The sequence below is a fragment of the Hemitrygon akajei genome, chromosome 7, assembly GCF_048418815.1.
Source record: "Hemitrygon akajei chromosome 7, sHemAka1.3, whole genome shotgun sequence".
Taxonomy (NCBI): domain Eukaryota; kingdom Metazoa; phylum Chordata; class Chondrichthyes; order Myliobatiformes; family Dasyatidae; genus Hemitrygon; species Hemitrygon akajei.
The window spans coordinates 162723404-162737651 of record NC_133130.1 but is presented as its reverse complement, the minus strand read 5'-3'; the positions used below and the strand labels follow the sequence as shown (position 1 = coordinate 162737651).

The window sequence follows — 14248 nt, the reverse complement described above, 5'->3', positions numbered from 1 at the left end:
AGGGAACTTGGCCTTTTCTCCTTGGAGCGGCAGAGGATGAAAGGTGACCTGATAGAGGTGTATAAGATGGTGAGAGGCATTGATCATGTGGATAGCCAGAGGCTTTTTACCCAGGGCTAAAATGGTTAACATGAAGGGGCATAGTTTTGAGGAGTTTGGAAGTTGGTACAGAGGGGATGTCAGGGTTAGGTTTTTCATACAGACAGTGATGGGTGTGTGGAATGCACTGCCAGCGATGGTGGTGGAGGCGGATACAACAGGATCTTTTAAGAGGCTCTTAGATAGGAAAATGGAGCTTAGAAAAATAGAGGACGATGTAGTAGGGTAATTCTAGGCAGTTTCTAGAGTAGATTACATGGTCAGCACAACATTGTGGGCTGAAGGGCCTGTAATGTGCTGTAGATTTCTATGTTCTATGTTCAAATTACATTTTATGTAAATATATCTCCTTATTCAAGATTCTTCAGCAACTGTGTTGTCATTTTCAGCGATCTTGGACTTGTACATTGACATCTATCTGTTTCTCTGTACTCCTTCAAGATTATTACTCCTCAATACTGCTTCAGGGTTATTGCTCCTCAATACTCAATCTGCTGCTCACAAATACTAGAATTAATTTCCATCTCCTTTGCTTTGTACTTACTGTCAACTATCCTTCACACCATTGACAATTACAATGCATACGTCCCTGCAACCTTATCCAAATTTCAATGTAAATAACATGCAGTAAGGATCTCAGCACAAAATAAATACATTTTGTTACCTTTTCAAAAATGTCAATTCAGACCTAACTCTGTTTGAGTAATGTCTGCCTTTTTGAATGATCTTGGCGCTCAATTTTTTTCCCAGTAATTTCCTACCTTGGATATCACTGATCCAAAATATTAACTGTTTCTCTTCTCACAAATGTGTCATCATCTACTGACTATTGTAAATAGGAAAGCTTTAGAGGGATATGGGCCAAATGCAGCCAGATGGGATTAGTAATTAAGCCTGTTAGTTGGCGTGGACAAGTTGGACTGAAGGTCTTGTTTCCATGTTGTATAACTGTCTGAATATCGGAGGGTGAGAGGTGACCTGATAGAGGTGTACACAATAATGAGACACATTGATCGTGTGGATTGTCTGAGGCTTTTCCTCAGGGCTGAAGTGGCCAGCATGAGAGGGCATTGTTTTAAGGTGCTTGGAAGTAGGTACAGAGGAGATGTCAGGGATAAGTTTTTTATGCAGAGAGTGGTGAGTGCGTGAAATGGGCTGCCAGCGGTTGTGGTGGAGGCGGAAGCGATAGGGTCTTTTAAGAGACTCCTGGATGGCTACATGGAGCTTAGAAAAATAGAGAGCTATGAGTAAAGCCTAGGTAGTTCTAAGGTAGGAACATATTCGGCACAGTTTTGTGGGTCGAAGGGCCTGTATTATGCTGTATGTTTTCAATGTTTACCAGATATCTGAAGTCCTCTCTTCTACAGTGTACTGTTGGACACACATTCATCTGACCTTTCCTCCTATTCCTATATCCACTGTCACGTTTTTGGAATTAATCCAGAGACTGCAACTTTTCAATGCCCTTAATCTGACCTTGTTTCCTTATTTTGTTTCAGAACCTTGTTCTTTTTTAACATATGATCACTGAGATGATCAGAACCTCTGATTCTGTTCCATAATTTTGTTATTAAAATATTCAAATTATTGTTTGAAAGAATTCATGGGGAGAAGAATTTTAGACATGACTACTGGGCACCCAGAAATCTTTCCTCTAGCTTTTTTCAAATGTTTGCCTTGCCTTATCCTAATAGTCCTGTCTCGCATCGTTTGATATAGGTGCCAGAAGAAAAGCTGAAACTGGTGATGGCAGATAAGGAACTCTACAAAATCTGTGCCACAGAGGTTAAACGTCAGATCTGGCAAGACAACCAGGCGTTGTTTGGAGATGAAGTCTCACCTTTGTTGAAACAGTACATCATTGAGAAAGAAAATGCTCTCTTCAGCAGTGAACTGTCAGTTCTGCATAACTTTTTCTCGGCATCCCCCAAAACACGACGTCAGGGAGAGGTACGGATTAGAATAGTTTATTATCAAAAGCATGCAATTATTAATCGTTGCTTCTGTAGAAGTTCACAGTTACTTATGGTACTGGTGATGCTGCTCTAAGAAGGGTTTTCATTACGCTCTACCTCATTGTTGATAGCACAGGAGGAAGGCATTTCAATAGTTTGACTTTTAATGGACGCTTCAAGGGTGTGTATAACAATATTTTTCAATGTCTCTGTCTGGTATTCCCTAGAATCCATAAATATCCAGCATGTTCTCCCTACAAATGAGGTGATATCAATTTTCAAATCCAATGGTTTCTTGTTGTATTAAATGAACAAGAATGATTATGTGCAACCACATTCAACCAAGTTGGTCCTGTCCAAACATGGTAGGAAAAAAAATCACTTATGGAGGACTGTTCAGGGATAAAAGAGAAAACGTGCCTGGAGTCAGAGGAGGTTAGAGAGATCCTTAATGAATACTTCATTTCAGTATTTACCAATGAGGAAGGTCGCTGAAAACATGAGGATAGCGTAAAACAGACTGATATATTGCCAAATGTTGACGTTAAGAAAGAGGATGTGCTGGAACCTTTGAAAAACATTAGAGTTGATAAGTCTCTGGGGCCAGAGAGGATATACCATACGTCAGGTTATTAGGGGAAGTGAGGGAGAGATTGCTGTGTCTTGTGATGATCTTTATGTCATAGGAGTAGAAGCTGTTAAATGTTATTCCTTTGTTCAAGAAGGGTAATAGGGATAGCCTTGGGAATTAGTAGAATCAATGTAGACTAGTGAGTTTTAAATCAATGGTGGACAAACTATAGGAGAGGATTCTTAGAGACAGGATCTACGGTACTGTGCAAAAGTCTTAGGTACATGCAAAAATAAAATTATTATTTAAAAAATAATGAAATGAAAATTTTCTAGATATTTAAAATAATTACTTTGAATATTTAAATAATCACGCTAAAAAACAAAATCAGATATATATTTGGTGTGACCACCCTTTGCCTTTAAAACTGCATCAGTTCTCTTAGGTATACTGTTGTTCAGTTTTATCAGAAAATCGGCTGGTAGGTTTTTCCCGAACATCTAGGAGAACTTGCCACAGTTCTTCTGCAGACTTTGGCTGTCTCAGGTAATCCAGACAGTCTTGATGATGTTGAGATCAGGGCTGTGAGGAGGCCAGACCATCTGTTGCAGAACTCCTTGTTTTTCTTTTCACTGAAGACAGTTCTTTATTATGGTGATTCTGAAAGATCATTACCAATGCCACCACAGTCTCTTCAGTTACCTGTTTCAGAACCCTGGGGTGTACATCTGGTCCAGGTGTCTTATCTACTTTCAGACCTTTTAATTTCCCAAGGACCTTCTTTCTCATTATGGTAACATTGCACACTTCATGATCCCTGACAGCTGGAACTTCCACCATACTGCTGTTAACTTCATAAGTGAAGACTGACACAAGATACTTAGTTCATCCACCATTTTGTTCCCCCATTACTACCTCTCCAGCATCATTTTCCAACCTACTAATATCCACTCTCACCTTTCTTTTGCAATTTAATTGGGCATAGATAAGGTTAGTAGCTAAATTCTTTTCCTCAGGGTAGGGTAGTCCAAACTAAAGGGCAAGGTTTAAGGTAAGAGGGTGAAGATTTAAAAAGGACTTGAGGGGCAACATTTTCTACATGGCGGATGGCAAGTATATGGAACATATTAACGAACTGGTAGAAGAGGTGGTCTAGGTGAGTGTTAATGCAACATTTAAAAGGCATTTGGACAATTACATGGATTGGAAATGTTTGTCAGAATATGGGCCAAATGCAGGCAAGTCAGTGTAGCTCACTTTGTCGGCATGGACCAGATGGGCCAAAGGGCCTGTTTACCTGCTGTATAGCTCTGTTTCTGCAACTGTGAGTATTTGAGAAAGCCTGTTGTACTTTGTACTATTCTAACATTTTTGTATTTTTTTTGTGTATCTAGGTAGTTCAGAAATTAACCAACATGATCGGGAAAAATGTGAAGTTGTATGACATGGTTCTCCAGTTCCTACGTACTCTGTTCCTACGGACAAGGAATGTACATTATTGTACTCTGCGGGCAGAACTCTTGATGTCTTTGCACGACCTCGATATCAGTGAAATATGTTCTGTGGATCCTTGCCACAAGGTGTGTTAATGTTTTGGCATGTGTTCTGCATGTACTACCTAAAGATTTAAATCTTCCCTATTTTTTAAAGTGAGAAATAGGAATGAAAGATTAGTCATCTGCCTTCTAGGGCTGGGGTTCCCAACCTGGGGTTCATAGACGGACCCCTTGCTTAATTATGTCAGTCTATGGCAGGGGTCACCAACTTTTTGTGCATCGCAGGCCGGTTTAATATTGACAATATTCTTGCGGACCGGCTGACGGGGGGGGGGGGGGGGGGGGGGGAGGAGAGGGAGGGGTGTGTTAATCACGACTGGAATATAGCTGATAAGTCAACTATAAGTCACTTATAAGTGGCTAATAAACTCAATTTCATTTCTAAAAGGGTTTATCTAACAAATTTAATATTAAGCACACAGCGCATACTTTCCTCGCATGAATATAGTGATGAGTCAATTATAACTCACTTATAATCAATAGCATCATAACATTTTAAGCAACGTTTGGATATTAAACACACAGCGCATATTTTCCTCGTATGAACATAAAATCATTACAACACACCAGTGAGAGGACAAGGTAAGGATCGGAGGTCACCGTACCGGGGCTGCGGCGGTCGCAGTCCGGAGAGAGCTATCGACCGAGCAAGGAGTGCGACAGGGTGCATGCCCGCCCCCCCCCCCCCCCCCCCCCCCCCCCCCCGTAGGTAGGTAGGATCTATCGGCTGACAAAAGTTTGGCTCGAGGGATGACTTTTAGTAGATCGCAGCGAGGTAGCTGCTCTGCTACTTACGAAACTCTGAGCTCGAATTAGGCCGTCTGCGAATATTTTAGAACCGGATTCCCCACAAACATTCGGTGTGCTAAACAGGTTTAGGGGCAGCGCCCATCTGTCCGTGGTCCAGGCCAGTAGCAACGGCACTTCTCGCCGGCCACACGAGGTGGCCGGGTACCCGAGGCCAACCAGTGATCCCTGGCGCTAGGGTATTACTACGTTTAGGCGACTGATGACCTCGCTTGGGTAATGACCTTGCATGCATTCAAGTTCAACAGTAGGCGTGACAGGGAATGAGGAAAGGTGCAGCTGACTCATATCGTTTCATATCGCCAAATCATATCGTTTCCTCGCGGCCTGGTACCGGTTTGTGGCCTGGTGGTTGGGGACCACTGGTCTATGGCATATAAAAGGTTGGGAACTCCTGTGAATAGTTTTTTTTTTGTTTGTTTCTCAATAAATATATAATAATTCTACGTTCACAGGCCCACTTTTTATTCCTGAATAGTAATATCTCCCAACCGAGTGGGAATTAAAGTCTTGGGACCTAAAGGTTCATCTGATATTAGATTAAAAATGCTTAATTTACTATAAAATTGAGGATTGTCCAAGGCAAAGGGGGTTTGATATTGTGTATGTAGATTTGTATGGCATTTGATTAAGTTCCTTATGGTAGATTGGAGTGGATCACATGAATTCCACATGTGCTAGCAATTAGATACAACAATGGCTCTGTCAAAGAGGTTGGGGTGGTAGTTTGTCATTCTTTGTTTATTCACTGTTTAGTTTTTCATAAATTCTCTTGTATTTCTTTATTTTCCTACAAGAAAATGATTCTTAAGGTGGTATTGGTAACATTAGGGTAAAAATTATTTTGATAATATATTGACTTTGACTTTGATAAATTACAAAATAAGTAAGTAGTGCAAAAAATGAGGTTGTGTTCATGGGCCATTCAGAAATCCATGATAGAGCAGAAGAACCTGTTGCTGAATCATAGAGTAAGGATCTTCAGGCTCTTGTACTTCTCTAAGGAGAAGAGGGCATATTGGATATTGAGGGTCCTTAGTGATGAATGCAGCTGCCTTGAGGTACAGCCTTGTGAGGTCCTTGATGGTAGAGAGGGGTATGCTTGTGATGGAGCTGGCTGAATTTACAATCCTCTGCAGCCTCTTGCTGTCCTTTGCCTTGGAGCCATCATACTAAGTGTACCAGATTTCTTCAAATTCCTAATGAGTCAGCCACTGGCACACTTTCTTCATGATTGCATCAAAGTGTTGGATATAGATCAGATCCTCAAATATGCAGACGACCAGGAACGTCAAGCTGCTGGCACTTTCCACGGCTGACTACTTAATGAGAACTGGTGGTGTTCTTTTGAGTTCCCCTTGAAGTCCACAATCAATTCCTTGGGCCTATGAGTTTTTTGTTGCTATATCATTCAACCAGATATCTGTCTCACTCGTATGAGCCTATTTGTTGCCACCCACTTCAACTCTGCTTCACATTCCCATTTGGATATGTCCATACATATCCATACATGGCCTCGAGGCCAAACTCAGGTTGGAGGAGCAACACCTCATATACCGTCTGGGTAGCCTCCAGCCCCTAGGTATGAACATGGAATTCTCCAACTTCCGGTAATTCCCTCCCTCTCCCTTCCACCATCCCACTTTCACTCTCCCTCCTCTTCTAGCTGCCTATCACCTCTCTCATGATTCTGCCTTCTTCTACTACCCATAGTGCTTTCCCCTTTCATTCCTCCTTCACCTGTCCGGCCTATCCCCTCCCTGCTTTCCCTCCCCCACGATCTTTCCTCTGATTGGTTTTTCACCTGGCACCTTCTACCCTCCCCCCCACCTTCTTTATAGGACCCCTGCCCATTCCTTCTTCAGTCCTGATGAAGGGTCGCGGCCCGAAACGTTGACTGCTCGTCTCAGCAGATGCTGCCCGACCTGCTGAGTTCATCCAGCTTGTTTGTACGTGTTGATACTGATTAAGTTCATCTGCTGTTTCTTCGTCCCCCAATACTATCGCACCAGAATAATTTTCCAGTAGTCCAATATTAACTCTTGCCTCCCTTTTATTACTTGTATAACTGGAAAAAAAACTTATAGTATCCTGCTTTACATTATTAGCTAGCTTGCCCGCATATTCCATCTTTTCCCTTCTTGTAGCTTTTTTAGTTGCTTTTGTTGGATTTTAAAAACTTCCCAATCATCCAACTTCCCACTCACTTTTGCTACCTCAGAATCAGAATCAGGTTTATTATCACCGGCAAGTGACATTAAATTTGTTAACTTAGCAGCAGCAGTTCAATGGAATACTTAATCTAGTAGAGAAAAAATATATTATAATAAAATAAAAATACTAATGATAAATAAAATAATAACAATAATAAATAAACAAGTAAATCAATTGCATATATTGAATAGATTATAAAAAAGTGCAAAAACAGAAATACTGTATATTTAAAAAATAAGTGAGTTAGTGTCCAAAGATTCAATGTCCATTTAGGAATTGGATGGCAGAGGGGAAGAAGCTGTTCCCGAATCGCTGAGTGTGTGGCTTCAGGCTTCTGTACCTCTTGCCTGATGGTGACAGTGAGAAAAGGGAATGCCTTGGGTGCTGGAAGTCCTTAATAAAGTATGCTGCCTTTCTGAGACACTGCTCCCTGAAGATGTCCTGGGTACTTTGTAGGCTAGTACCCAAGATGGAGCTGACTAGATTTACAACCTTCTGTAGCTTCTTTCGGTCCTGTGCAGTAGCCCTTCCATACCAAACAGTGATGCAGCTTGTCAGAAAGCTCTCCACGGTACAACTATAGAAGATCTTGAGTGTATTTGTTGACATGCCAAATCTCTTCAAACTCCTAATAGAGTCACTGATGCCTTCTTTAAAACTACATCGATATGTTGGGACCTGGTTAGATACCCAGGAACTTGAAGCTGCTCACTCTCTCCACTTGTGATCCCTCCATGAGGATTGGTATGTGTTCCTTTATCTTGCCTTTCCTGAAGTCCACAATCGGCTCTCATCTTACTGATGTTCAGTGCCAGGTTGTTGCTGTGGCATCACTCCACTAGCTAGCATATCTCACTCTTGTACACCCTCTCGTCACCAGCTGGTATTTGAGCTATGCCTAGCCACACAGTCATGTGTATAGAGAGAGTAGAGCAGTGGGCTTAGCATACACCCCTGAGGTGCGCCAGTGTTGATAATCAGCAAGGCGGATATGTTATCACCAATACACACAGATTGTGGTCTTCCGGTTAGGACGTTGAGGATCCAATTGCAGAAGAAGGTACAGAGGCTCCTGGCTCTGTATCTTCTCAATCAGGATTGTGGGAATGATGGTATTGAATGGTGAGTTATAGTCAGTGAACAACATGCTGACGTAGGTGTTTGTGTTGTCCAGATGGTCTTAAGCCGTGTGGAGAGCCATTGAGATTGAGATTCACTCTGTTTAATGACAGCATAACATCGGCCTCTGAGACGGAGATCACAGGATCATCAGGTGCAGCAGGGATCTTTACAGCTGTAGTTGTGTTCTCCCTTTCAAAGCATGTATAGGAGGCATTGAGTTCAGCTGGTAGTGAAGCATCGCTGCCATTGATGCTGTTGGGTCTTGCATTGTAGGAAGTAATGTCTTGCAGACCCTGCCAGAATTGCCATGCATCCAGTGTTGCTTCCAACCTTGTTCAAAATTGTCTTTTTGCCCTTGAAATGGCCCTTCACAAGTCATACAGGCCTGGGTCACCAGACTTGAATGCCACAGATCTAGCCGTCAGCAGATGACGTACCTCCTGGTTCAGTCACAGCTTTTGGTTTGGGAATGTATAGTAAGTCTTCGTGGGCAGATACTCAACCACACAGGTTTTAATGAAGTTGGTAACAACTGCAGCATACTCATCCAGGTTCGAAGATGAATCCCTGAATACAGTCCAGTCCACTGATTCAGAGCAGTCTTGTGGATGCTGCTGTGATTCCCTTGTCCATACCTTCTTGGTCCATACCTTATGTGCCCTTTTATGCAATACTTAATTTCCCTTGTCAGCCACAGTTGCCTAGCCCTGGCATTTGAGAACAACTTCTGTAGGACATATCTATCCTGTGCTTTGTGAACTATTCCCAGAAACTTCAGCCACCTCTGTTCTGCCATTATCCCTTCCAGTATCCCCCTTCAGTCAACCTGGACAAGCTTCTCTCTCATGCTTCTGTAATTCCCTTTATTCCATTGTGATACTGATACATGTGACTTATGCTTCTCCTTCTCAAGTTGCAGTATGAATTCAATCATATTATGAATTGCTGTCTGATAAGGGTTCCTTTACATAAAGCTCCATAATAACATCTGGGTTATTACACTACACTCACTCTAAAATCACCTTTCCCCAAGTAGGCTCAAACACAAGCTGCTCTAAAAAGCCATCTCGTAGGCATTCAACAAATTCCCTCTCTTGTTATCTGATACCAACCTGATTTTCCAAATCCCCTTAATGTTGAAGTCTCCCATTACAATTGTGACATTATCCTTATTACATGCCCTTTCCAGCTCCCTTTGCAATCTCATGCTTTTTTTTATCTTTGCAGTTTCTTAACTCCACCCACAAAGATTCCACATTCTCTGACCCTATGTCACCTCCTTCTAAAGATGTATTTCCATCTCTTACCAACAGAGCCACATCACCGTTTATGCCTTCCTGCCTGCCTTTTTCGGTATAAAGTATGTCTTTTGATGTTAAGCTCCCAAATATGGCCGCCTTTCAGTCACGACTGAGTAATGCCCATGGCACCATTCCAACCAATCTCTAATTGTGCCCCGAGTTCGTCCACCTTATTCCAAATGCTGCAATCCTGCATTCTTCGCCCTTATGAATTTTGCCTCTGTGGTACAACTTATCTTTTTGCTCTGTCTGCAGTTGTACTCAAACATTGGCGTGACCTTCCTTACGTTCCTATTACATATTACATCATCTACTTGTAAACCGACTGGTTCAGCGTCAGCTCTATCATACTTCATTAGAGTACTCTGCGATCAAGATGTCAGTAATCCTGATGGTCGGGTCAGCAGGTGCTGAGGACACCAGCAGTCCCCAGGTCCATGACTCCTGAAGTAGAATTCTGTATGGGTGTGAGTCACAAGGTCTGTGACCTCCTGCCCCTGCCTCCCCCAGATCACTGACATCAGAGGCCTGTGTAAGTATAGACCGGAAGGTCAAACCTTGGACCAGTAAATCCTGAGGTCATTACTTAGAGGTCAGTGAAGTGTCAAAGGTAAAGCTGTAGGTCAACATCCAGAGTTCAGTGAGTCTGGATGTGGAAGCCCAAAGGTCAAACACTGAAGGCGCCGAGTACGGGGGTAAAGGCCTGAAAGTAGAAGTCTCTGGGTTGGCTTGACTGAGGATCAGAGGCATGATGCCAACGAGTCCAGACCAGGGACTGGATGTTGGAGTTAGCCTGTCCTGGGGTTAGAAGCCTTTCTTTTGGGAGGGCAGGGAAGTGGATTGTTCTGTTGTTTTGTTTTTGGTTTTCGTTGTTAACAATGTCCTGCCGGTGTTAATATCACCGGCATATGTTGTGGAATTTGTTAACTTTACAGCAGCAGTACAATGAAATTCATGACAAATAAATATACCGAAAATTGGAAATACGTTAAGTACATATACAGTGCCTATAAAAAGTGTTCACCCACCCCCCCCCCCCCAGAAGTTTTCATGTTTTATTGTTTTACAACATTGAATCACAGTGGATTTAATTTATAACGCCCTGGTTCGCATCTTTACTGTTATGCAGTAGGTGTTCCATTTAGCAGCTCTAAAAGAGATGCTGTTCAGCTTTCAGCCTATTTGGGTCACTGTTGAAGATGAGGGATGATTTGGAGTGTGTGCCATCCAATTAGTGGGAGGTTTTCTTGGTGAGAGACTATAAGGTTGGGCTTGGGGGTTTTGTACAAGAGGAGATGGAGAGAGAAGACGCTAGAGGGAGCCAGTCGTAGCATCCGATCTGGTGGGAGACCCATTTGTTCAAGATGGATGCGAGTGACGTTCAGAAGGTTGTGTGTGCTTTCACGTTGACCGAGGGTGACAGAGAGGTTCAAGATGACCTCCAACTTGTGCACATTTGACTGTTTAATTTAGAATGGGCCCTTTTTGTTATTCTTTACTAACCCTTCAGTTAAGATTCATAAATATAATTCCTTTAATCGTATATGCAGTGTACTGTCTGTTATTTTGTGGCATTAAGAGGTTTGAGATGGGATCAAGTGTGCCTCATCTCATGGGGCTGCAGGTTGTCTTACACAGACAAGGATACCAGGGTTTTTCAACACTGTCCCTACTGTGAAGTGTGGTAGTGACTGCATCATGCTGTGGGGATGCTTCACTGCAACAGGTCCTGGGAGGCTTGTAAAAGTGGAGGGTAAAGTGAATGCAGCAAATTACAAGGAATTCCTGGAGGAAAACCTGATGTAGTCTGCAAGAGCACTGCGACTTGGGAAAAGATTTTGTTTTCCAGCAAGACAATGAACCCCAAGCATAAAGCTAAAGCGACACAGGAATGGCTTAAAAACAACAAAGCTACTATCTTGGAGTATCCAAGTCAGAGTCCAGACCTCAATCCAACTGAGAATTTGTGGCTGGTCTTGAAAAGGGCTATTCACTTATGATCCCCAAGCAATCTGACAGAGTTTGCAGTTTTGTAAAGAAGAATGGGGGAAAATTGCACTGTCCAGATGTGCAAAGCTGATAGAGGCCTATCCACACAGACTCAAGGTGGTAATTGCTGCCAAGGGTGCATCTACTAAATACTAACTTGAAGAGGGTGAATACTTATGCAATCAATTATTTTGTGTTTTATATTTGTAACTAATTTACATCATTTTGTAGAGATTTGTTTTCCTTTTGACATGAAAGAGTCTTTTTCTGTTGATCAGTGTCAAAAAGCCAAATTAAATCCACTGTGATTCAATGTTGTAAAACAATAAAACATGAAAACTTCTGGGGGGGGGGCGTAAATACTTTTTATAGGCACTGTATGTCTGTTAAATAGGTTAAAATAAGTCAGAGAACAAAAGAGAAATTTAAAAAGTGGTAATGTAGAAGTGTATATCGGTTCAATGTCCATTTAGAAATCGGATAGCAGAGGGGCAGAAGCTGTTGCTAAATCATTGAGTATGTGCATTCAGTCTTCTGTACCTCCTTCCTGACAGCAACAGTGAGAAGAGCACATGTACTGGGTGGTGGGAATCCTTAATGATTGACGCTGCCTTCCTAAGGCACTGTTGCTTGAAGATGTCTTGGATACTATGGAGGCCTGTACCCATGATGGAACTGATTAATTTTACAAGTTCTGCAACTTCCTTCAATTTTGAGCAGTAGCTGCACCACCCCCTGTACCAGATGGTGATGCAGCCAGTCAGAATGTTCGCTACAGGTCATTTGTACAAGTTTTTGAATGCTTTAGTTGACAAAGCAAGTCTCCTCAAAGTAATGAAACATAGTTGCTGTATTGCCTTCTTTATAGCTGCAACAATCAATATGTTGCATCCAGGTTAGGTCCTTAGTGATATTGACAGCCAGGAACTTGAAGTTGCTCACTCTCTCCAATTCTGATCCCTCTATGAGGATTGGTTTGTGTTCCCTCGTCTTACCCTTTCTGAAGTCCACAATCAGCTCTTTGGCCTCACTGTCATTGAATGCAAGATTGTTGCTGTGGCACCACTCACTCCTTATGCCCTTTTGTCACCATCTGAAATTCTGCCATCAATGGTTGTATCAACAACAAATTTATAGATGGCATTTGAGCTGTGTCTAGCCACACAGTCATAGGTGTAGAGTGAGTAGAGCAGTGGGCTAAGCACACATCCCTGTGGTGTGCCAATGTTGATTGTTGGTAAGGTGGAGATATTATTACCAATCCTCACAGATTGTGGTTTTCAAGTTAGGAAGTGGAGGATCCAGTTGCAGAGGGAGGTACAGAGGCATAGGTTCTGTAACTTTTCAATGAAGACTATAGGAATGATGGTGTTAAACACTGAGCTATAGTCAATAAACAGCGTCCTGACAAAGATATTTGCATTGTCCAGGTAATCTTAAGGCTGCGTGGATCACTGTGGGCACGCTATGTGAAATGACTCATTTGTACGTTTCAATGGCCATGTGATAAATAATTCTGAATATGAATATTTCTGTGAAGCAAGTTAGACAACAGACATCACCCTTGTACTACAGTTTTGCTCTGAGGTCTTCAGTTTTATTTTCCAGAGTTTGTACATTAACCAGGAGGATGGAAGTGAAGGGGTCCATGGGGACCTGCCTTCAGCTTTACCAGGAGTCCTCCCTAACACCACTTCTCCTAAGACGATGGAGACTTTCCCTGTGTTTCCAGCTTCTGCACTCACTCCCAGGGTGTCCTGGGGTCCCTAGTCTGTCAGTTCTTTTAATAGTTCAATAGTTCCATTTAATATCAGAGAAATTTATGCAATATACATCCTGAAAACAGACATCCATCGAAACAGAAGTGTCCCAAAGAATGTGTGACAGTTAAAACATTAGAGCCCCAAAGCCCCTGTGCACCCCCCCACCCACCAAGCATGAAATAGCAAAGACCGTGATCCACAATGCAACAAAAACAAATCGTTCACCAAACAATTCAACATATCACAGGGTCTCTCCCTAATAAAGGAAGAAAGAGGTGTCCCCTTTCTCAGCAGATCTATGGTGTTAAAAGTCTGTCGCACCACTTTTTTTAACGAGTTCTTCAATCGGAGAATCAGCAGCAGCCTTTCCTCCACCAATGAGAGAGAGAGGCGCGATTCACCAAGTACAGAGCCCCCGACAGCCAATCTAAAGTTCCATTTTCTCCTGCAGCACTTCAGTTGGCAGTGGCTAACCTGTCCACAGGGCTGCAAAACCTTGGAACCCCAAAGGCATACTCATCTTCTGTGCCACATCCTGGGGATTTTGAAAAGCAGACAGTCATGAACCCCAATGGCAGGTCTATCCACCGCAAATTACAGAGTATAACATGCAGGTAAAGGTCTTCAACAGAACCCCATCCACCCTGAAAAGGGAAAAGAGAGGCATCAAAGGTAGAAATTAAGCTATTTCTGCAGATGAGCTCGAAGGAGTGGCTGTTGAGTGCCATCGTAACGTTCTTTTAAATGACTTGAAACAAAGTGCATACAGGGTAATGAAGAAGACTCTTAATTGTATATAAGGCTCAGAATAATTTAGCTCCTCCATATATTTTGGAATGTTTATCCTCTTACATTCATAATTGTAATCCAT

The 14248-nt window shown here is 42.4% G+C and overlaps 1 protein-coding gene across 2 annotated transcripts in view; it reads left to right on the top strand.

Annotated features, from left to right (window-relative positions):
- Positions 1-14248, top strand: part of nelfb (negative elongation factor complex member B) — a 93913-nt gene that overhangs the window by 14336 nt on the left and 65329 nt on the right. For both annotated transcript variants that reach the window (XM_073052441.1, XM_073052440.1), the window contains exons 4-5: positions 1819-2049; positions 4020-4205. In XM_073052441.1, the coding sequence (XP_072908542.1) occupies positions 1819-2049; positions 4020-4205 (417 nt within the window). The remainder of the gene's footprint in view (positions 1-1818; positions 2050-4019; positions 4206-14248) is intronic.